The sequence below is a fragment of the Hemitrygon akajei genome, chromosome 2 (genome assembly GCF_048418815.1).
Source record: "Hemitrygon akajei chromosome 2, sHemAka1.3, whole genome shotgun sequence".
NCBI lineage: Eukaryota > Metazoa > Chordata > Chondrichthyes > Myliobatiformes > Dasyatidae > Hemitrygon > Hemitrygon akajei.
In genome coordinates, this window is record NC_133125.1 from 212,388,222 (window position 1) to 212,413,549 (window position 25,328).

Consider the following 25,328-nt stretch of genomic DNA (forward strand, 5'->3'; position numbering starts at 1 on the left):
GACTCTCAGTCCTTTACAAATGTTTCCATTACAGTCTTTACATTCCCACACTTTTGCCACCCAGGTGGCACTCTGTTACTTCATATTTACATACACTTGTTCAGGGGTAAACACCCCGCCCCCCTACCCCTCAACTCCCGCGGGAGAAGAACCCTAGACTGTGGTCCTTCCCCACCGGGCCCTTGCGGTGGCTGCACCGAGTTTGAGTGCGTCCCTGAGCACGTACTCCAGCAGCCGAGAATGTGCCAGTCGGCAGCATTCCCCCACGGACATCTCCGTGTGCTGGTAGACCATCAAGTTTCGGGCCGACCAAAGAGCGTCTTTGACCGAGTTGATGATCTGCCAGCAGCACCGGATGTTGGTCTCGGTGTGCGTCCCCGGGAACAGCCCGTAGATCAGAGACTCCTCTGTTACGCAGCTGCTGGGGATGAACCTCGACACTGTCCCTTCTATCCTCCTCCACACCTTCTCCGCGAACCCACAGTGTGCAAAGAGGTGGGTCACCGACTCCTCCTCACTGCAGTCCTCCCGTGGGCAGAGGGATGTGGAGACGACGTTCCGGGCGTACAGGAGGGATCGGACTGGGAGGGCCCCTTTCACCGCCAGGCAGGCGAGGTCTTGGTGCCTGTTGGTGAGGTCTGGCGATGAGACATTTTGCCAGATGAATTGGACAGTCTGCTCAGGGAACCACCCCACTGTGTCCATCACGTCCTTCTCCTGCAGTGCCTGCAGGACTTTACGTGCTGACCACTGTCTGATGGCCCTGTGGTCAAAGGCGTTGACCTGAAAGAACTTCTCTACGAAGGACAGGTATGGCGGCAACGACCCGCTGACAGGGGTGTTGCGCGGGAAAGGAACCAGACCCATCCTTCGTAGCCAGGGCGACAGGTAGAACCTGGGCACGTAGTGGTACTTGGTGCCCACGTACCTGGGATCCACACACAACCTGATGCAGCCACACACGAAGCTGGCCATCAGGGTGAGGGCGACATTGGGGATGTTTTTGCCCCCGTTGTCCAGGGACTTGTGCATGGTGGTCCGTCTGACCCGCTCCATCTTGGATCCCCAGACGAATCTGAAGACGGCTCGGGTGATCTCCGAGCTGAAGGAGCGGGGGACTGGCCACACCTGCGCCAAGTACAGCAGCCCTGAGAGCACCTCACACCTGATGACCAGGTTCCTGCCCGCTATCGATAGGGAGCATCCTCCCCACAGTCCCAGTTTCTGTTTCACCTTGGCAGTCCGCTCCCGCCAGTTCTTGTTGCACGTCTCGGCCCCTCCGAACCAGATCCCCAACACCTTCACGTGATCAGCCCTGATGGTGAAGGGGACGCTGGATCGGTCGGGCCAGTTGCCGAAGAGCATGGCTTCGCTCTTCGTGCGGTTGACCCTGGCCCCCGACGCCTGCTCGAACTGTTCGCAGATGCTGATCGGCCTGCGAACTGACCTCGGATCGGAGCAGAAGACGGTGACGTCGTCCAAGTACAGGTAGGTTTTCACTTATGTCCCTCCGCTGCCTGGCAGCGTCACCCCTCTTATGCCCTCATCCCTCCTGATGGCTTCGGCAAAGGGTTCTATGCAGCACACGAACAAGACAGGGGAGAGAGGGCAGCCTTACCTGACTCCAGACCTGATGGGGAAGCTGTCTGTTTTTAGACTGTGTTAAGGAGCTAGACCTCTGGCTAGATGAACCTTAATACATATAAAAGAATGACAAGATGATTGATAGGAGCTACATGGTGGTAGTCACATCGAATTTGCAGGAGGCAGGCTGCTGGGTGGACTGTAAGGATAGGGAAAGAAAATAGTTAGATAACTCAGTATAGCCCTGTGGCCATACACCTCAGTAAAAGGTTTGGGTATGGTTGGTGGACCGCGGGTCACAAAGAGTTGGATCCTGTTTCTATTTCTTATGTCCTCGTGTTCAGAGTCCGTGCATTGAGTAATTTACCAAATCATTGTCTTCACTGTTTGTTTGATTGATAGTTTTATCATTGTCACAGGTATTGCGGTACACTTCAAAGCTTGTCTTGTACACTGTTAATGAAAATCAGTTCATTGCACTGTGCAGTGAGACAGTACAAGGTAAAACAATAACAGAATGTAGAATAATGTGCAACAGATGCAGAGAATGTGCAGTGTAGGTGGACAATAAAATACAGCATCACAGTGAGTTGTTTGTGAGGTAAAGATGCTTATTTTTCTAGGAGCCAAGTCCACAGGGCACCCGATTCTGTCATACTACAGAAAATTATTGTCCTCATTCAGATACGTCCAGTATTTCAATACCACTCCCTTCAGTCCATATCCAGCATTCCATCATGACTGATTTAATATCCCTCTCAACCTTATTCCCTTGCCTTTTTCCTGTAACCATTGACACTCTGACTCATCAAGAAACTATCAAATACTGCTTTAAGTATATTCACTGGCTTGGCCTCCACATCGCTGTCTCTGGCAGTGACTTGCATGGATTCACTGCCTAAAGAAAGTCCTCCTCATCTCTGATCTGAGGCTGTGTCCTCTGGTCCTGGACTTCCCCACCATAGGAAATATTGTCCCTACATTCACTGTCTAGACATTCCAGTACTCGACATGTTTTAATGAGATCCTCCCCCCCCCCACTGCACCCACCTCCCCTGGCTTCTCAACTATAGTAAATGCAGACCCAGAGCCATAAATGCTCCTCATATCCTAACCTTTTCATTCCTGGAACAATTCTTGTGAATCTCCTCTAGACCCTTTCCAATGCCTGCACAACTTTTCTTGGATAAGGGGCCCAAAACTGTTCAGAATACTTCAAGTGCAGTCTGACCAACCCCTTAAAAAGCCTCAGCATTACTGTCTTGCCATTATAATCTAGTCCTCTTGAAATGATTGCTAACATTGCATTTGCCTACCTTACCATCATTTCAGCCTCCATGTTAACCGCGAGGGAATCCCACACAAGGACTCCCAAGTCGATTTGCACTTCTGAATTTAGAATTTTATCCCTGTTTAGAAAATAGTCTATGCCTTTATTCGTTCTGTTAAAGTGAATGACCATACTTCCTTACACTGTGTTCCATCTGACACGTATTTGCATGGTCTCCCAATCTGTCAAAGTCCTTCTCAGACTCTCTGCTTTTTCAACAATACTTGCCACTCCAACTACATTTGTATCGACCGCAAACCTGGCCACAAAGCCATCAATTCCAACACCCAAGTCATTCATATATAATGTGAAAAGAAGTGTTCCCAACACAATCCACTGGCAGCAAACCAGAAAAACCTTTATGCCCATGCTTTGCCTCCTGCTATTCAGCCAATCCTTTGTCCAGTCCCATCACGACTTTCTCTGTCCAGAGACTATAAATTCAAACTTCAGAGATTGGTGGATGTATAGAGGTTTCTGCACTGACGGATTGTGGCCATGGCTGTCTATTTCAAATTAAGCTGGACAAAATTCTGGATATGAAGGGAATGAGGTGGTAAGGAGGCAGCACAGGAAAATGTCTCCTTGACTCTGCCCCCCCCCCCCACCAATCATCAGGAGCTCTCTAATTCTCTGCTTCCCCACCCCCACAGATGCAGAGACAGCAACTCTGTGGCTCAAGGTGTCTGAGGATTGAAAGAGTGTGAGGAACACCAGGAATCAGCAGGATCTCTCTTACAACTGGGAAGAGGGTCAGATTCCGGGTTTGTGGTTTGGGATCAGAGTGATTCACATCAGGGAGACATTTAGTGAGTGGAAGGCGGAGGTGGCAAGGAATTTGTGCTGAAGTTTGCATGTTGCATGAAGGATCAAACTAATATTGGAGAGTGGATTTTGGACTGTCAGCTGAACTGCTACAATGCTTCATATGAACACCTCCCCTAAATCCCATCGCCCTGCTGATCCCATCCTGGGAAGGGTGGGGATTTATCTTAGTTACGAGTCCAGAATAGTTTCATTTTACAGTGCGGACTCCACACCTTCACTGGCATTAAATTCACTGAGAAACTTTAACTTTTCTTCGCCACTTGGGATGAAAACCAGTGGCTGCAAATCTTCACTGGTTCTGCTCCAGGTCTGTAAACAGGTCAGTTTCCGGATTGGTGTCAGGACTAAGTCAGTCTAAATATAAACATGAGGAAAGTGAAATAAACATGAGAGTTATCAATCCATTATTTTTAAAGCATTTGCAGCATCCACAAATGGAACAGAAATTCTGCGGATTCTACAGCAGTCGTGGGTCCTGGGCTCCCCAGCTTCTCGGGGCTCTAAAGTTTGCTCTCACCAATGCATGTTGGGTGGTGGTGCTGACTGGAAGAAGTAGGTCGATAAATCTGGGAGCAAGAGTTGTACAGCTCTCATTACATGCACGTGCAGTTCAACTCTTTGAGTGATTATGCAGAAAGTTTGAAGTTAATAACTCATCTCCTTCCACTGTAGGCCACAATCAATCAGCTTATCAATCACCCTTTCTGTGGACCACTTTCTTGAGGTCGAAGACACTGACTTCTACAAAGAAGTGATCCGTATGCTCCACAACCTCTGGACTAAGTGTGTAAATGCAGGCGTTGAAAAATAAATATGCTAGGTTTTCTAAAATTGACTCCTTCTACCTTAGGCCATAAACACACCATCACACCACCACAACACACCTCACTTAACGTAATAAGGCAAAGCAAATTTTATTCTCAGAGTACATATATCACCACCTTAAACTCGATGAGAGTTTTTCATGTGGGTATGCTCAGTAACTCTATGGAATAGTAACTATAACAGGATCAATGAAAGACTAAATAAGAGCATAGAAGACAACTGCAGCAAGATGTACAAATTGCTAAAGAGCACGACACTTTTGTTTCTTTGCAAGGGGAAGAAAAAGATGGTTGAGTTAAATAAAGAGATAGAACACAGATCAAATTCATGGGCTGAAAATCAGTCAGTACTAGGTGATAATAATAATTTTAAAAAAAGCAGAAACGGCTGGCTGCATTGGAAAGTTAGATACATTCAATTGCAGAACCAATAACTAGATTTTGTGCTGTATACTGAGTGAATTGAACAGTATTTTGCAGCAAATGAAATAGCCAGTGAGAAATGAGTTCCAGTTTTGCTGAGTGCAATTGGTGGAAGAGCTTAGTTTGCTTTGAATTTAAATGCACCACGCAACCCAACCAAAATGAGCTTTGCTGATTATGTGAAAGTAATACAGTTACTTAGAACCAAAACCATTGTTGATTGCAGATCATTTTTGGTTTCATAAAGTAGAATCAAGTGACGTGGCTGAATTGTCTGACCATTGTCAGTTCATTACTGGGCTTAATGGTACATTGGTAGATCATTCAGCTTGTGGAATCTAACAGGAGAGCATTCAAGAACAGCTCCTAACTGAAGCACAATTCATTGAAAAGAGCAGTTGAAATTGCTGTATCAATGGATGCAGCAGACGTACAATTGAGTTGCAGTCAGGCATGAAACTGAGCATGAACAAAAGTGCAACATCTAAATGGAAACCTGTCTGTTCAAACATATTGTGGTATCAGTCTGGCAGGGGCTCACGTACACAAGGCCAACCTGGTTTAAAGCAAAAACTTTCAGAAAATGCAACAAGTAGGGCATGTACAAAAAGCACGTCAGGCAGACTAAAATAAATGGACTGCACAGAGAAGAGAAAAAGATAAAAATTCAAGTTGGAATTTCAAAATAAGCACTAACCTGCATACTGTTGATGAAAAATATGATAATGATGATAGTGACATAGGACTGTCACTCAAAGAGACAATATGGCTTACACCTTCAGGCTTCAGGCTTCAGGCTTACACCTGAAGTGAATGGCAAATTAATTAAAATGGAATTGGGCACTGGCTCGGCCAGGGAATAACATTTGTGACAGTGAAATACAACAATGAACAGCTGTATGTGACATAAACAGGAGGGCCAGCATTGTGTAGTTATGAGTGACTGAGACAATTACAACTTGATTGGAGATCCAACCACATCTTCATGCCACTTCCCCTGCAAGAGTCAAATGAAAGTGAATTGAGAAAGATACTGAATGATGCCACAATAGTCTTCAAGGATGGCGTTGGAAAAATCAAACATATAAAGGGTAAAATAGTGTTAAATAAAAATGCCACACCAATGTGCATGTTTTACAAAGCCTGACCAGTTCTTTATACCATCCATGATAAAGTATCCAGTGACCTTCAGTAGATAGCATGAAATTCTTCCTAAATTTGAGCGGAGCATGTGGCGAATGCCAGTGGTCCCACTAGCTAGTGTTATGAATGTACCACAGCTCTGAGGGGCCAAAGGGTGCGGGGTAGCCCCCTCCTTTGTGAGAATCGCAAGATTACTATTGATTTGGGTCAGGAGACCCAGGAAATGAGAGAGAGACGTGCGGAATGTCTTGACCCCCCGGCGATATAAAGCTACGGGAAACGGCCATTGTCTCTCGGAGACGGACTTGTGTATTACAATACTGTGCTACGTGGAAGCCCTCAGGCAAAGTGGGCTGGTTGAGGGAGGGATTGCATCACCCCCAAGCTGATTGACATCTGAGACCCTGTGAGTCAGGATAAAAGAGGGTCTGTGGGAACAGCCCCTTCAGACGCACCAGAAGAAACGCTAGCGATCCCGTAATAGCGGAAGCCAGTGGGGAGGCCATGTGCGTTCGGTTCCAGTTGCCCCGGAACCGGTGCCCTTTACCATGGAAAAACGGCTTTTAGCTAACAACGGGGAAACCCACTCCCAACGACTCAAAGGATTGACATCATAAAAGGACTGGGCAAGTTTTAAATCTGTCTTTCTCTCAAACCAAACAGCTGCAGCTTGAATGAACTTGAGTGACTTTTATATTTCCATTGGACAATACATTATCCCCTAGACAATGATAGAGCTATTTCTTATTGATTATTATTATACCCGCGCGTTTAGATTTAGTATTGATGACGTATATTATCTGTATGTTTGCATTGATATTATTTTGTGTATTTTTCTCAATAAATACTGTTAAAATAGTACCATCAGACTTCAACAGACCTCTCTACCTATGCTGGTAAGTGACCCAGTTACGGGGTTTGTAACACTAGGAAGATCTTAAGGTCACCATTGCCCTTACGGCTGCAGAGGAAAATGATGCACAGATTGACAGAGAGACCATGAGTCTGGTTTGGGGTATAAAATGTTTCAAGCAGTACAAGAGAGGCGAGGGTAGGTTCTGGTATGTTTTTTTTTGTTCAGACTAGAGAATATGCCAGGCAGGATGTTGGAATGCTCCTCTTGCAGGATGTGTAAAGTCAGGGAGACCTCTGGTGTCCCTGACAACGATACCTGCAAGAAGTGCATCCAGCTGCAGCTCCTAACAAACCACGTTAGGGAACTGGAGCAGGAGCTGGATGACCTCCGGATCATTCGGGAGACTGAGCAGTTTATAGATAGTAGCTTCCAGGAGGTAGTTACACCTAAGGAACAGGGCACAGGTAATTGGGTTACCGTCAGGCGGGGGAAGGGGAAAGGGCAGGTAGTGCAGGGTTCCCCTGTGACCATTCCCCTCCAAAACAGGTATACTGATTTGGATACTGTTGTGGGGGAATGGCTTACCTGGGACAAGCTACAGCAGCCGGATCTCTGGCACTGGGTCTGGTTCTGCAGTGCAGAAGGGAGGGAGGAAGAAGAGGAGAGCGGTAGTGATAGGGGACTCACTAGTCAAGGGTACAGACAGGAGATTCTGTGGTCATGACAGAGACTCCCAGATGGTTTGTTGCCTCTCGGGTGCCAGGGTCAGGGATGTCTCTGATCGCGTGCACAGCATTCTGAGGTGGGGGGGGGGAGGGGTGATCAGCCAGATGTCATGGTACACATCGGTACCAATGACATAGGTAGAAAGAGTCAGGAGGTCCTGAAGAGTGAGTACAGAGAGCCTGGTAGGAAGTTGAAAAACAGGACCTCGAGGGTAGTAATCTCTGGATTGCTGCCTATGCCACGTGCCAGTGAGGGTAAGAGTAGGCTGCTCTAGCAGATGAACAAGAGAGACAGGTTACACCTGAACTACAAGAGGACCAATATACTTGCAGGGAGGTTTGCTAGTGTTATTGGGGAGGGTTTAACTAGACTTGCAAGGGGATGGGAACCAGAGTGCCAGAGTAGATAGTGGAACGGGGGTAAAAATAAATGATGTTAGTAGTTCATGCAAATCCATAAATAGTAAGGTTGTGTGTGCTGGTAACAATCTTCTGAGGTGTGTATATTTCAATGCGAGTAGTATTGTGGGAAAGGCAGATGAGCTGAGGGCTTGGAGTGACACATGGAATTATGACATCATAGACATTACTGAAACTTGGCTACAGGAGGGGCAGGACTGGCAGCTCAATGTTTCAGGGTTCTGATGTTTCAGACGTGATAGAGGCAGAGGGATGAAGGGTTGGGGGGGAGTTGTCTTTGCTAGTCAGGGAAAATATTACAGCAGTGCTTCGGCGGGAAAGGTTAGAGGGCTTGTCTATTGAGGCCATATGGGTGGAGCTGAGAAACAGGAAAGGTATGACCACATTAATAGGCCTGTATTATAGACCACCCAATAGTCAGTGAGAATTGGAAGAGCAAATCTGCAGAGAGATAACAGACAACTGCAGGAGACAGAAAGTTGTGATTGTAGGGGATTTTTAATTTTCCACACATTGATTGGGACTCCCATACTGTTAAAGGTCTAGATGGGTTAGAGTTTGTGAAATGTGTTCAGGAAAGTTTTCTAAATCAATATATAGATGTCCCAACTAGGGAGGATGCCATATTAGATCTCCTATTAGGAAATGAGTTTGGGCAGGTGACGGAAGTGTGTGTAGGGGAACACTTTGGTTACAGTGATCACAACATCATTAGTTTCAACTTGATCATGGATAAAGATAGATCTGATTCTTGGGTTGAAGTTCTAAACTGGAAAAAGGCCAAATTTGAAGAAACGAGAAAGGATCTAAAAAGCGTAGATTGGGACAGGTTGTTCTCTGGCAAGGATGTGATTGGTAAGTGGGAGGCCTTCAACGAAGAAATTTTGAGAGTGCAGAGTTTGTATGTTCCTGTCAAGGTTAAAGGCAAAATGAATAAGAATAAGGAACCTTCATTCTCAAGGGATATTGGAACTCTGACAAAGAAGAAGAGAGAGATGTATAACATGTATAGGCAACAGGGAGGAAATAAAATGCTTGAGGAGTATAAAGAGAGTAAGAAAATACTTAAGAAAGAAATCAGGAGGACAAAAAGAAGACATGAGGTTGCTTTGGCAGTCAGGGTGAAGGATAATCCTAAGAGCTTCTACAGGTATGCTAAGAGCAAAAGGATAGTAAGGGATAAAATTGGCCCTCTTGAAGATCAGAGTGGTTGGCTATGTATGGATTCAAAAGAAATGGGAGAGGTATTAAATGGGTTTTTTGGGTTTGTATTTACTAAGGAAACTGGAATGGAGTCTATGGAAAAAAGGCAAACAAGTAGGGAGGTCATGGAACTTATACAGATTAAAGAGGAGGAGGTGCTTGCTGTCTTGAGGCAAATCAGAGTAGATAAATCCCCAGGACCTGACTGGGTATTCATTCGGACCTTGAGGGAGACTAGTGTTGAAATTGCAGGGGCCCTAATTATGCAGAAATATTTAAAATGTCAATATCCATGAGTCAGGTGCCAGAGGATTGGAGGATAGCTCATGTAGTTCCGTTGTTTAAAAAAGGCTCAAAAAGAAAGCCAGGAAATTATAGGCCGGTAAGTTTGACATCGGTAGTAGGTAAATTATTGGAAGGAATACTAAGAGGTAAGATCTACAAGTATTTAGATAGACAGGGACTTATTAGAAACAGTCAGCATGGCTTTGTGTGTGGTAGGTCATGTTTAACCAATCTATTAGAGTTTTTCGAGGAAGTTACCAGGAAAGTGGATGAAGGGAAGGCAGTGGATGTTGTATACATGGACTTCAGTAAGGCGTTTGACAAGGTCCCGCATGGGAAGTTAGTTAGGAAGATTCAGTCGCTAGGTATACATGGAGAGGTAGTAAATTGGATTAGACATTGGCTCAATGGAAGAAGCCAGAAAATGGTAGTGGAGGATTGCTACTCTGAGTGGAGGCCTGTGACTAGTGGTGAGCCAGAGGGATCAGTGCTGGGTCCATTGTTATTTGTCATCTATATCAATGATCTGGATGATAATGTGGCAAATTGGATCAGCAAATTTGCTGATGATACAAAGATTGGAGGTGTAGTGGACAGTGAGGAAGGTTTTCAAAGCTTGCAGAAGGATTTGGACCAGTTGGAGGAATGGGCAGAAAAATGGCAGATGGAGTTTAATGTGGACAAGTGTGAGGTATTGCGCTTTGGAAGGTCAAACCAAGGTAGAACATACAAGGTAAATGGTAGGACACTGAGGAGTGCAGTAGAACAGAGGGATCTGGGAGTACAGATACATATTTCCCTAAAAGTGGTGTCACAAGTGGATAGGGTTGTAAAGAGAGCTTTTGGTACATTGGCCTTAATAAATCAAAGTATTGAGTATAAGAGTTGGAATGTAATGGTGAGGTTGTATAAGACATTGGTGAGACCGAATTTGGAGTATTGTGTGCAGTTTTGGTCACTGAATTACAGGAAGGATATTAATAAGGTTGAAAGAGGGCAAAGAAAGTTTACAAGGATGTTGCCGGGACTTGAGAAACTGAGTTACAGAGAAAGGTTGAATAGGTTAGGACTTTATTCCCTGGAGTGTAGGAGAATGAGGGGTGATCTGATAGAGGTGTATAAAATTATGATGGGTATAGATAGAATGAATGCAAGCAGGCTTTTTCCACTGAGACCAGGGGAGAAAAAAAAACCAGAGGTCATGGGTTAAGGGTGAAGGGGGAAAAGTTTAAAGGGAATATGAGGGAGAGCTTCTTCATGCAGAGAATGGTGGGAGTGTGGAATGAGCTGCCAGATGAAGTGGTAAATGTGGGCTCACTGTTGACATTTAAGAAAAAGCTTGGACAGGTATATGGATGAGAGGGTTTTGGAGGTAATGGCCCAGGTGCAGGTCAGTGGGACTAGGCATGAAAAAATGGCATGGCACAGCCAAGAAGGGCTGTTTCTGTGCTGTAATGTTCTATGTATGCGAGAGTTTACCCTCATTACTGATTATTTTCCATTTTCAATCCACAGAAGGGTTTCAGAAGAGAACTAATCATGGAAATGCTGATGGATTGTTCAATTTAGCCTCAGAAAAAGAAATATCTGAAAAATTACAAACAAAAACAAATAAGGAGAACACATCACTCTTCTTGATATCTTCTCTCTAATGAAAACTAAAAGTCTCCCTATCACAACAGGGATCTTCCAAAGAAAACCAGAAAAACTGTCTCAGATCTACATGGCCACCCAGAATGGTTGGAATGGACAACAGAAACTCCAGTTCCCCAACCTTCACCAGCACTGTGATCAACTTGCCTTGACGTGGTTTGCCTCATGTGGGTTTGAGAATGTTGTACCATCCAAGCTGAGAGCTGAAGTGTTCAAGGAGCTACATGCCAGACTTCTAGGTGTGGTCAGAATGAAAACGTTTGCTCAGAGCTTTGTCTGATGGCCGGGGATAGATCAACAGATTGAGCAGCTTGCCGTGCACTGGTCGGGATGCCATTGCATTCAACAGAAAGCTATTCAGAGCTGTAAGAGTCATTTCCTGTAGAGCCCGAGTTAACCCCTCAAACACCATGAAGGAGGCCCTGGAATCTGAGATTGTTTCACCGTAGAGGAACCTCCCTGGGCAGGAAAGATGCTGTCCCACAAGGGTAATCTTTCTGAGCGATTAAGTCTTTAAAATGGGACAATTTTAAATTTACTCCTCTGTTAATGTCTGTATAGTATATGAGATGCATTCTATATTGAGTTGGAAGTTTATAGCTAAGAAGGGAGGAGAGTTGTGTATTTAATATTCTTGTAATATTTGAGTAAATTTGTAAATATATTGTTTAATTAAACATTCTTTGCTACTTTAATAATTTACTATGTGTTTTATGTAGAAGTATGTGAATGGCATATATCATCAAACCACCCATGTCATATGCGTAAGCCTTACTTAAATTAAAAGTGAAGTACACATTACACCTTTTTCCAAAGTGCATGACCATACACTTCCCTACATTATGTTCCATCTGCCACTTCTTTTCCCATTCTCCCGATATGTGTAACTAGACTTCCTGCTCCCCGCCCTTCCACCTGCCCTTGTATTGTCTGTAAACTTGGCCCAAAAGCTATTAATTCTATCATCCAAACTATTGACATATAATGTGAAAATGGTCCTACTATGAATCCCTGTGGAGTGCTACTAGTCACCTGCAGTTATGAGAGAAATGCATGTCCTCTCCTTCAGGGATTCCCCTGACCCTTATGGTGTACACCCTGCCTCAGATCTGTTTCCTCCAGTACATTTTCCCCCCACCCTTTCCTGCACCCTGTTTGCTCCTGTGATCAATGCAGAGTTCTCCTTCCCACCTGGGTAGCTGACTCAATCCTTGATCAGGTGACGTACCAATTTATGTACGTCAGAGAGAGTTTGAGGATCAAACCAGACAGAGTTTGAGGATCACCTGGAGAATGAAAGAGAGAGGGAAAGGGGTATAACTCCACGTGACCCTCGTCTTCAATCATCTGCTGTTAACGCCCTGAATTCAGGACTCCGCCAGTCCAACCAAGGAATGTTTGGAAGATCAGTTCATTACAATGTGTTATCACCCAGATGATGGGGATGGCAAGAGGCCCAAATATCTGTTTCACGGCGAGGATCCCCACTTGCTGGTGGGAACAGTAATGCAGGAAGAACAGAAACAAAATGTTGTATCTCTATTTCAAATGAGAAAATCTGCAGATGCTGGAAATCAAAGTAATACACACAAACCACTGGAGGAACTCAGCAGGCATCCATGGTAAAGAGTAGACAGTCTACATTTCGGGCCGAGACCCTTCAAATATTTGCTTACGGAAAGGGGGAAATCGGCAGCAGGGCCAGCATTTACTGCCCACTGACTGCCCTTGTGAAGGTCGAACCATGCAACTTCAGCTGCTGAGTCTGTGTTGTCATCCATTTAAAACAACACCCTATCAATAATGTTCAATATTGTTTATTGAGGCTGGTATTCTATCAGCAGAAATTAGCACGAACCAGGCTCCAGATTCCGTATGTCGTCGGAATGTGGGAAGAAACCTATGCGGTCACAGGAAGAATGTACAAATTCCGGGCAGAAAGCAGCGGGGATCGAATCCCGATTACAGACCGCTGATGCTGTAAACATTGGAGGAACTCGGCAGCCAGGCAGCATCTGTGGAAAAGAGTAACAGTTGATGTTTCAGCCTGAGACACTTCATCGGCCCTGAAAAAAACGATGGGGAGTCAGAGGAGGAAGGTGGGGGGAGGGGTCGAAGAAGTAGAGGGTGGCAGGTGATAGGTGAATCCAGGAGAGGGGTGAAGTAAAGAGCTGGGAAGCTGATTGGTGAAAGAGATAAGGGGCAGGAGGAGGGGAAATCTGATAGGAAAGGGTAGAAGACCATGGAAGAAATGGAAGGGGGAGGAGCACCAGAGGGAGGTGATGGGGAAGTGAGGATATAACGTGAGAGAAGGTAACAGGAATGGGGTGGTGGGGGTGCAACTTCCGGAAGGTTGAGAAATTGATATTCATGCCATCAAGTTGGACGGCACTCGGACAGAATATAAGCAAGAAATCGATTGAATTTGAAGTCCTGTAGTTAAAGCTGAGAAATACCGTTATTTTCCTTACATTTGAAGAACCATTTGGCCCATCAGGTCACTGCATTCCTTCACTCTATCAGTCCCACACCTCCACTCACTTCCGTCTACCCTATTCTCTCTCTCTCAGCTATCAGCTTCCCTCCCCCACCCAATTACCCTTTCCAGCCATGCCCGCACTGTGTGATAGTTGGGTACTTTCGAGCAAGCTTCTTGTCTTTGGGATATGCCAGAAAACCGGAGTATTCAGAGTGGAATTCGTGTGGTCACAGGGAGAACGTGAGGTCTCCAGATCCTCAGGTCAGGATCAAATGCAGGTCGCTGGAGTTGGAGTTGGGAGTAGCGGATGTTACACTATGCCAGCCAGAACTGTGATTTTATTTGGGACAGTGCAGAGAATTTATCGATTACATCAGATGTACAACACCCCGATCAACCATCACTGATTTTTCTTTCCCCAGAAATGTTGCTTGATTCACAAATGGTTCCACAGTGTGTTCATTTGTCACCACCCTCCATACCTGGTAACTCTGCAGGTCACGACTCGTCGAGTACATCAGGGAGATGCTTAAGGGTGCCCAGGGTCTGTGCCTTCCCCAGCCCTTCAGTCTGTGAGTTCCCGACCCTCACTCATCTCTCTCCATATATGTGTGTGTGTATATATGTATATATATCACACATTAGTTCTCAGGACTCAACAGTGAATTCAAACTATTTGAATTCCAGCCATTCTCACATCCTCAGCATTTATTTTGTCTTCTTTCACTTATGGTGATTTAGAATTTGATCCCTCCCACCCATTTACAACTACCCTTGACTCACCTATGCCAGCTGGTGCATCACCATTTACAAAATTCACACTTCTCTCTGTACCTCAGGACCCTGGGGAGCCTGGAGCTCTGGACCTGCGAAACGCGATTGCTGCTGATTTGAGCTCAAGTGAAGGGTGATTGATTCAATCTTTATAATTTCACAAAAAATATTGGTGTTATGTTCACAATGCAGTTAACACATTAAACTTCATGGATCGGTAGTTTTTATTTATTTCAGTAATTCTTGTTTAATCCACTTTTCCCACATTTATTTAGACACCAATTCTACTTCCATGCTCATTGGATCACCACAGTGTGGAATTTGGGGATTAAAAGGGACCCTTTCAGCGCCAATCTATTGTCACTGATATTTTCCACAGCCCCTGAGCCCAGCATCTGACGCGGATGCCTGGACCTGTCCCGTTTACAGATCCGCAGGGGAACAGAGCAGATTCTGACCCACTTGTTTTCATCCACAGTTCCAAAAAAAGGATAAAGTTTCCCTGTGAATTTATTCCCAGTGAAGGTGTGGAGATGGGTCTTGGTCTCTGCGTTGTAAAATGAAACTGTCCCAGTCTCATAACTCAGATATACACCCACCCTCCCGGGGTTGCGATCGGCCGGGAGACGAGTTGGAGGGGAAGTGTTCACATTGAGCTCATCATCCCGGCGCCAAATGATCCAGAATCCATTGTCTGTTTTCAGTTTGATCCCTCTCTTCCTCTCCACGGACTCTGCAGCGACTCCCAGCCTCCAGCGCCGATTCCCCGTCACATCCACCTCCCAGTAATGTCTCCCTGATGTGAATCCCTCCGATCCCAGCACACAAGCCCCGACTGTAAACCTCTTCTCAGTGTCAGAGTGATGCGGTGGGGACCGAGTCCATTTCACTTTCTTCCGGTTGGCCGATACCTCAAGTCCCGGGCCCGCTGTTTCCACATCCAAAGTCACAGAGACTGTAGAGTTGGGGGGAGAGGTGGGAAGCAGAATTAGAGAGTCCCCGTGGATTGGGCAGCCTTGGGACCGGGGTTCAAACCGCTCGGCCTCAGGCACAATCGAACGGCAGCAGTCACTATTCTCGGGATAAATGGAAAAGAAACTTCTCGCGAGCATCTTCGCCGGGATGGAGACGAGATTTTCCTGGGTTTGCCGGGAGGGGACAGAGGCGTGCGGACAGAAACGGCAGGAAGAAGAGAGGAGGATGGGTGGAGGTAAAGTGGTTGTGCGCAATATCTGGAACTTTTCCATTGGGGTCATGCAATGGGAGGCAAATTGACGATGGAGGGAACTGATGTGAGCGGTTACTGGAGATATTGAAAGGAGACAGTTAATTTTCTTTAATGCTAGAGAATTAGGAGTAATCTGGCACAGGAGGTTTCTGACGTAGAGAAGCCATGACCATATTGAAAGGGAGCAGATGTGATGGTCCAGGTGACCTACTCCTGTCGCTGTTTTATTTTCTGGAATGATTGGCGACACAGAGGGAGGGGATGCATTGAACATGGCAGGAAAGTGGGGTAGAATGGTTACAGACTCGGGGTTGTAGGGTTGGGGGAGGGGTGTGTGTGTGTTTGCGTACGATAGGTTAGTCTGTGTAGCTTCCCCTGAGACACAATCTTGGACCAAGGAGGTCAATCCACACCCCCAAATGTTATTGCAAGTCATTGTTTTCTTCCAATTACTATTTAACGGTGCAAGGGCAAAGGAAACTGTACAAGTTTTACCTTGCTTAATGGCAACATAAGTTTCTTTCAACAATGTTTTTAGCGAGAAGAGGTGATCGAATTTCTCCATTGTCAGGGTACCATCTGTCACTGACAACATTTGGGCTTCATCGCCAACACTGCGAATGTTAAACAGCTGTTATAAATGGAGCATCAGCCAATTTTGAATTATTTTATGAATGAATTTTGTCAAGAGATGTCCTACCTGCTCTTCTGATGATCTTCTTCCTAAAATAAATGAAACGCAGATTTGAATTAACGGAGACTGGATGTCCTACAACAGGAATTTTGTGCCAATTATTGCATGGCACTGAATATTCCCTTTTCCGAACTCACTCCTGCTGGCACACAGATTTTAAAAAGGTCATTGTGGAAATGACGTAGGGCCACCAGACACGGTACAAAGAAAGCTTGAGAAATTTATAACATAGGGGATGATACTTTTTCACCCAAGTACGACATTGAGGTGATCAGATGGATATTTAACATTATGCATGTATTAAAGGGTGGGAGAAGATAAAGAATGTATGTGGATGCCTTCAGCCAAAGATAAAATGTAAGGCAGGCTTCAACAGATCATGCAGTAAGTTCAGGAAAGAGAATGCAAAACTCGCTGCCACAGGTGTGGTTGAAACTGGCAGCAGAGACCGAATGGGGAAGCCGGAGAAACGCGCGAGGGAATATGGTTCACTGTTCACTGTTCCCCTTGTCTCTACCTACTACCCCACGTGCCTCCATATCCAGCACATCATTACCCCTGTTAGTCTATCGGGGTCATCGACTGTATTGAGTGCTCCTGGTGTGGCTTCTAATAGACTGGGAGAATGCTTTGTCAAGCACTTCATTCCATCTGTTGCTAAAAAACCCAGAATATCCCGGTGGCCTCGTATTTCAATGGGACTTCCCATTCCCATTCTGACATGTCAGCAAATGGCCTCTTCAACTGCTACAATGAGACCACACTCAAGTTGGAGGAAGAGCACCTCATATTCTTTCTGGGCAGCCTCCAGCTTTATAGCATGACATCCATCTGTCTACACAAAAAATTCTGCAGATGTTGGAAATCTGAAGCAACATATACAAAATGCTGGAGGAACTCAGCACCATCAATTTCTCTAACTTTTGGCAGTTTCTCCTCCTCCCCATCTCTCCTTTGCCATTGCCTATTCTGTTTCCCCTCTCACCCCTTCTCTTTTCATCACCTCCCTCTAGTGCCCCCATCCTTCCTTTCCTTCATACTCCTATTAGATAGCCTTTCCACCTGTTGTCTCCAGCTTCTTAATTCATCCCCCTTTCCACCCACCTATCTTTCTCCTCACCTGGTTTCACCTGTCACCTGCCAGCTTGTACTTCTTTCCCTCCCCCACCTTATTCTGGCCCCTGCCTCTTTCCTGTCCAGTCCTGATGAAGATTCCCTGTTGGAATGTCGACCACACAGACGCTGCTTGATCAGCTGAGTTCCTCCAGCATTGGTTGTGTTTCTCAAACACCAGCATCTGCAGAATCTCTTGTGCTCATAATATTGTCTCTCACCTTGAGAAACCTCACACTGTCTGTTAGATCCATCTGTTCTTGTAACCTTGAAATTTCCTCCCGAATACAATTTAAATTCTCTTGGATCGCTCGGAGATTTTTTTCCATAGGATTTAAAATCCTCTCCTCTTCTTCTCTGAGATCTCTGAGGAAGTGCTGCTTTTTCTCAGTGAGAATCTGGTGCAGTTCAGCAAACTGGGCGGAGACATGGTACTGAAGTTGATGAGACTGTTCCTGTCAAATGACCATGATGGTTAAGATATTACGTGACTGCACCACGACACTGAAATTGTTCATTTAGTCCTTAAAAATTATGCCTATTTTCAGAGCAATCCTACCAGTCCCAGTCCTTCAGTCCAAGAAATCCATCACACACCCATTAACTCCCAGTCAATTCCCAGACCACCCACATCATCGTGATTTAGCAATTCTATAAGACCATAAGACCATAAGACATAGGAGCAGGATTAGGTCATCTGGCCCATCAAGTCTGCTCCACAATTCAATCATGGCTGATCCTTGATTTCTATCAGCCCCTCAACCCCAGTTCCTGGCCTTCTCCCAATAACTTTTGATAACATGGCCAATCAAGAGCCTATCAATCTCTGCCCTAAACACACCCAACGACCTGGCCTCCACAGCTGCATCTGGCAACAAATTCCACAAATTCACCACCCTCTGGCTAAAGAAATTTCTCTGCATCTCTGTTTTTAAAGTACACCCCTCTATCCTGAGGCTGTGCCCTCTTGTCCTAGACTCTCGCTCCATGGGAAATATCCTTTCCACATACACTCTGTCTAGGCCTTTCAACATTCAGAAGGTTTCAATGAGATCCCCCCTCATCCTTCTGAATTCCAGTGAGTACAGACCCAGAACCATCAGGCGATAACCCTTTCATTCCTGGAATCATCCTTGTGAACCTCCTCTGGACCCTCTCCAATGCCAGCAGATATTTTCTAAGATGAAGAGCCCAAAACTCATCACAATACTCACCAGTGCCTTATAAAGCCTCAGCATCACATCCCTGCTCTTGAATTCTCTACCTCTTGAAATGAATGCTAACATTGCATTTGCCTTCCTCACCACTGGTTCAATCTGCAAGTTAATCTTCAAGGTGTTCTGCACAAGGACTCCCAAGTCCATTTGCATCTTAGGTTTTTGGATTTTCTCCCTGTTTAGAAAATACTGTAGTCCGCACATTTATTTCTGCTGCCAAAGTGCATGACCATGCATTTTCCAACATTGTATTTCATTTGCCACTTTCTTGCCCATTCTCCTAAACTGTCTAAATCCTTCTTCATCCTACCCATTCAGCCGGCGTGTCTGTGATTGGCATGAAACCCGTCTATGTCATTAGGGAGAAGGGGCAACTACACGTAGGCAGCACCAGAGATCAGGATCGAATCCAGGTCACTGAATCTGTAAAACAGTAGCACTACCTGCTGCGATACGGAGCTGCCATCCACACAGGAAACGAAAACTAAACAATAAGATCAGAAATTGCGCACAGGCAGGCCTCACCCGAACTCCGGAAATCTTCTGTATCTGTTGCTGCTCCATTTGCTGAAAGTCTGATTTCTTTTTTGTGAGGGATTCTATAGAAGATTTAATCTGGTCCTGAGAACCAGAGAGTAAAGGAATTAGACAATGCAGACACAATAAGGTAAACAGCTGATTGAAATCGGTTGATATTTACCTTGCAGAGTTCAACAGCTTCTTTAATCGACAGGAAGCGGTGCTCTCTGTGTTCCTGCGAAACTGCACAAATCACGCAGATCAGCTTCTTGTCCGTTTCACAAAACAGCTTCATTTCTTCGTCATGTTCCTCGCAGTGAAGTTTACTTTCATTCTCTCTCGGCTTCAGGTGCAGTTTTCGAGCCTTCTCAGCCAGTCTTGCTAAAATTCGACTGGACCTGAGGGTCCGGTCTGCAAACTGCGCTTTACATTCCGGACAGGAGTTTCTCTCCTCCCTTTCCCAAAAGCGTGTGATACAGGAGCGGCAGAAGTTGTGTCCACACTCCAGTGTAACCGGATCGGTGAAGAAATCCAGGCAGACGTGACAAATAACCTCCTCGGTTAAACCCTCGTCCGGTCCTTTCGAAGCCATGTTAATTTCCGGCACTTCCTGGTTCAAAATGTTTTTGCTCTCAATTGCTGAAACTCTGCAGTACCGCGATCGTCCACTAGACGCGCTGCAGTCTCAAGAAATGAACGTTATATTGCCGCAAATGTTCAATGGGTTACAGGCACAGAGCCATCAAAAGTTCCTTATATGATAAGCCTTTCATTCTCGGAATCATCCTCGAGAACTTCCTCTGAACTCTTCAGCACATCTTTTCGTAAATAAGGAGCCCAAAAGTGTTCAAAGTACTCAAGGTGAGGCCTCACCAGTGCCTTACCTTTAAAGTCTCAGCATCACATAAAGCCTCTTATATTCCAGACTTCTTGAAATGAATGCTAATTGCATTTGCCTTCTTCAACACCGACTCTACTTGCAAGTTAACCTTTAGGGTGTTCTGCACAAGGACTCCCAAGTCCCTTTGTGTCTCAGATTTTCCAATTTTCTCCACGTTTAGAAAATAGCCTGCACATTTATTTCTATTACCAAAGTGAAGGACCTTGCATTTTTTCAACATTGTATTTCAATTGCCACTTTCTTGCCCAATCACCAAATCTGTCATTTGCCTCTTTGTTGCCTATTCTCCTAATCTGTCTAAGACTTTCTACAGCCTACCTGCTTCCTCAACACTACCTGCCCCTCCACAAATCTTCATATCATCTGCAAACTTGGCAACAAAGCCATCTATTCCATCATCTAAATCATTGATAGGCAGCTTAAAAAGCGGTCCCAACACCGACCCATGCGGAACACCACTAGTCACCGGCAGCCAACCAGAATGTGATCCTTTTATTCCCACTCGCTACCTCCTACAAATCGGCCAATGCTCTAACCATGCTAGTAACTTTCCTGCAATACCATTCTCTCTTAACTTGGTAAGCAGCTTCATGTGTGGCACTTTGTTAAAGGCCTTCAAAAAATCCAAATATACAAATCCACTGCATCCCTTTTCTCTCTCCTACTTGTAATCTCCTCAAAGAATTCCAACAGGCTCATCAGTCAGGATTTTGTATGAAGGAAACCATGCTGACTTTGTACTATCTTGTCCTGTGTCATCAAGTACTCCATAACCTCATCCTTAACAATTGATTCTAACATCTTCCCAACCTCTGAGGTCAGGCTAACTGGTCTATAATTTCCTTTCTGCTGCCTTCCTCCTTTCTTAAAGAGTGGAGTGACATTTGCAGTTTTCCGGTCCTCTGGCACCATGCCAGAGTCCATTGATTTTTGAAAGATCATTACTAATGTCTCCACAATCCAGAACACCTCTTTCAGAACCCGAGAGTGCAGTTCGTCTGGTTTGGGTGACTTAAGCACCCTCAGTTTTTACAGCCTTTTGTGCACATTCTCCCTTGTAATAGTAATTGTACTCACTTCTCTTTCATCAGACGTTTCAACTCCTGGCACACTGCTAGTGTCTTCTGCAGTGAAAACTGATGCAAATACTCCTTTAGTTCATCTTCTATATCCTTGACCTCCGTTATTTTTTCCCTCGTATTCTAGGTGTCCTATATCCACTCTCATTTCTCTTTTATTTTATACACTTGAAAAAGCTTTTCTATCCACTTTGATATTGTTTGCTAGCTTGATTTCATATTTCATCTTTCCCCTACTAAAGATTCTTTTAGTTCTTTTTTGTACAGGTTTGAAAGCTTGCCAATCCTCTATTTTCCCACTAATTTTTGCTTTGTTGTATGCCCTCTCTTTTGCTTTTACATTAGTTTTGACTTCCATTGTCAGCCACGGTTGCACTATTTTGCCATTTGAGTATTTCTTTGTTTTTGGAATACATCTATCATGCACCATCCTCATTTCCTAGAAACTCAAGCCATTGCTGCTCTGTTGCCATGCCCGCCAGCATCTGTTTCCAATTTACTTTGGCCGGCTCCTTTCTCATACCACTGTAGATACCTTTACTCCACTGAAATACTGCTATGTCAGACTTCACTTTCTCCCTATCGAATTTCAAATCGAACTCAATCATATTGTGATCATTGTCTCCTAAGGATTCCTTTGCCTTAAGCTCTCTAATCCTCTCCAGTTAGAACGACAGAGCCATAAAACATTACAGCATAGAAACAGGCCTTTTGGCCCTTCTTGGCTGTGCTGAACCATTTTTCTGCCTAGTCCCATTGACCTGCACCTGGGCCATATCCGTCCATCCATGTACCTGTCCAAGTTTTTCTTAAACGTTAAAAGTGAGCCCGCATTTACCACTTCATCTGGCAGCTCATTCACACTACCACCACTCTCTTGTGAAGAAGCCCTCGCTAATGTTCCCTTTAAACTTTTCCCCCTTCACCCTTAATCCATGTCCTCTGTTTTTTTTTCTCCCCTAGCCTCAGTGGAAAAAGCCTGCTTGCATTCACTCTATACCCACCGGAATTTTATATATCTCCATCAAATCTCCCCTCTTTGCTCCAGGGAGTAAAGTCCTAACCTATTCAACCTTTCTCTGTAACTCAGTTTCTCATGTCCCGGCAACATCTTTGTAAACCTTCTCTACACTCTTTCAATCTTATTAATATCCTTCCTGTAATTCAGTGACCAAAACTGCACACAATACTCCAAATTTGGCCTCACCAATGCCTTGTACAACATCACTATAACATTCCAACTCTTATACTCAATACTTTGATTTATAAAGGCCAATGTACCAAAAGCACTATTTACTACTCTATCTAACTGTGACACCACTTTTAGGGAATTTTGTATCTGTATTCCCAGATCCCTCTGTTCTACTGCATTCCTCAGTGCCCTACTATTTACCTTGTATGTTCTACCTTGGTTTTTCCTTCCAAAAAGTGCAATACCTCACACTTGTCTGTACTAGACTCCATCTGCCATTTTTCAGCCCATTTTTCCAGCTGGTCCAAATCCCTCTGCAATCTTTGAAAACCTTCCTCACTGTCCACTACACCTCCATTCTTTGTATCATCAGCAAATTTGCTGATCCAATTGATTACATAACAGTATGTAACATCCAAACCCACATAGCTGTACCCCTAATAGGCTCAACACCAACCTGCTTTAAAAAACCATCTCATATGCATTCTACAAATTCACTCTCTTGCGATCCATTACTAACCTGATTTTCCCAATCGACCTACATGATAAAAAATCTCCCCTGACTATTATAACATTGTCCTTTTTACATTCCTTTTTGATCTCCCATTGTAATCTGTAGCCCATATCTCAGCTACTGTTTGGAGGACTGTCAATATAACTGCTATCAGCATCCTTTTATCCCCATGTTCTCTGTTCCCTGTTTAGAAAAAGAAATTGGTGTCATGATGCTGGAAAATGGGACCCAATCACAGACCAAGTACTGTGCACATTGTGATATTTATTGAGTAATAAATCCAGAGGGGCAAACGAAGTCAGCATCAAAGTTCAGGCGGAGATAAAAAAAAAGCAAAAATCAGAATCAGGAAACAGCAGAGTCAAAAACCAGTACAATCAGGATAAACAGGCAAAATTAGGGTCAACAAGCAGACAGGGTCGATATTCAGAAAGACAGAGTTTACATATGAATGCTGGAAAGGCTCAGAAATACTCACTGGCACAATCTGGCAAAACACAGGTGAGAAACATAGAATGGTACAGCACATTACAGGCCCTTCGGCCCACAATGTTGAGCCGACCCTCAAACCCTGCCTCCCATATAAACCCCCCACCTTAAATTCCTCCATATACCTGTCTAGTAGTCCGTTAAACTTCACTAGTGTATCTGCCTCCACCACTGACTCAGGCAGTGCATTCCACGCACCAACCACTCTCTGAGTGAAAAACCTTCCTCTAATATCCCCCTTGAACTTCCCTCCTCTTGTACTGAGCAGTGGTGCCCTGGGGAAGAGGTGCTGGCTGTCCACTCTGTCTATTCCTCTTAATATCTTGTACACCTCTATCATGTCTGCTCTCATCTTGCTTCTCTCTAAAGAGTAAAGCCCTAGCTCCCTTAATCTCTGATCATAATCCATACTCTCTAAACCAGGCAGCATCCTGGTAAATCTCCTCTGTACCCTTTCCAATGCTTCCACATCCTTCCTATAGTGAGGCGACCAGAACTGGACACAGTACTCCAAGTGTGGCCTAACTAGAGTTTTATAGAGCTGCATCGTTACATTGCGTCTCTTAAACTCTATTCCTCGACTTATGAAAGCAAACACGCCATAAGCTTTCTTAACTACCCTATCTACCTGTGAGGCAACTTTCAGGGATCTGTGGACATGTACCCCCAGATCCCTCTGCTCCTCCACACTACCAAGTATCCTGCCATTTACTTTGTACTCTGCCTTGGAGTTTGTCCTTCCAAAGTGTACCACCTCACACTTCTCCGGGTTGAACTCCATCTGCCACTACTCAGCCCACTTCTACATCCTATCAATGTCTCTGCAATCTTTGACAATCATCTACACTATCTACAACACCACCAACCTTTGTGTCATCTGCAAACTTGCCAACCCACTCTTCGACCCCCACATCCAGGTGGTTAATAAAAATCACAAAAAGTAGAGGTCCCAGAACAGATCCTTGTGGGAAACCACTAATCACAACCCTCCAATCTGAATGTACTCCCTCCACCATGACCCTCTGCCTTCTGCAGGCAAGCCAATTCTGAATCCACCTGGCCAAACTTCCCTGGATCCCATGCCTTCGAACTTTCTGAATAAGCCTACTGAGAGGAACCTTGACAAATGCCTTACTAAAATCCATGTAGATCACATCCACTGCACTACCCTCATCTATATGCCTGGTCACCTCCTCATAGAACTCTATCAGGCCTGTTAGGCACGACCTGCCCTTCACAAAGCTATGCTGACTCTCTTATCAGACCATGATTCTCTAAATACCCATAGATCCCATCTCTAAGAATCTTTTCCAACAGCTTTCCCACCACAGACATAAGGCTCACTGGTCTATAATTACCCGGACTATCCCTACTACCTTTTTTGAACAAGGGGACAGCATTCGCCTCCCTCCAATCTTCCGGTACCATTCCCGTGGACAACGAGGACATAGAGATCCTAGCCAGAGGCTCAGCAATCTCTTCCCTCGCCTCATGGACCAGCCTGGGGAATATTCTGTCAGGCCCTGGGGAATTATCCGTCCTAATGTATTTTAACAACTCTAACACTTCCTCTCCCTTAATTACAACATGCTCCAGATCATCAACCTCACTCATATTGTCCTGATCGTCATCAAGTTCCCTCTCATTGGTGAATACCGAAGAGAAGTATTCATTGAGGACCTCGCTCACTTCCACAGCTTCCAGGCACATCTTCCCACCTTTATCTCTAATCGGTCCTACCTTCACTCCTGTCATCCTTTTGTTCATCACACAATTGAAGAATGCCTTGGGGGTTTCCTTTACCCTACTCGCCAAGGCCTTCTCATGCCCCCTTCTTGCTCTCCCCAGCCCCTTC

General features: G+C 45.0%; 2 protein-coding genes across 3 annotated transcripts in view; both read right to left on the minus strand.

The window, feature by feature from the left end:
* The window catches only part of LOC140720542 (butyrophilin subfamily 3 member A3-like), a 388,295-nt gene that overhangs the window by 144,973 nt on the left and 217,994 nt on the right, over window positions 1–25,328 (minus strand). The gene's annotated exons all lie outside the window — the stretch shown is intronic.
* LOC140720523 (zinc-binding protein A33-like) lies at window positions 14,738–20,011 on the minus strand. Its single transcript, XM_073035369.1, has 6 exons — window positions 19,480–20,011; window positions 19,305–19,400; window positions 17,784–18,017; window positions 16,456–16,478; window positions 16,251–16,369; window positions 14,738–15,482 (listed from the first exon to the last, which is right to left on the minus strand). Exons 1-6 carry the CDS (start codon window positions 19,888–19,890, stop codon window positions 14,824–14,826), a joined length of 1,542 nt encoding a protein of 513 aa, XP_072891470.1. The 5' UTR covers window positions 19,891–20,011; the 3' UTR covers window positions 14,738–14,823.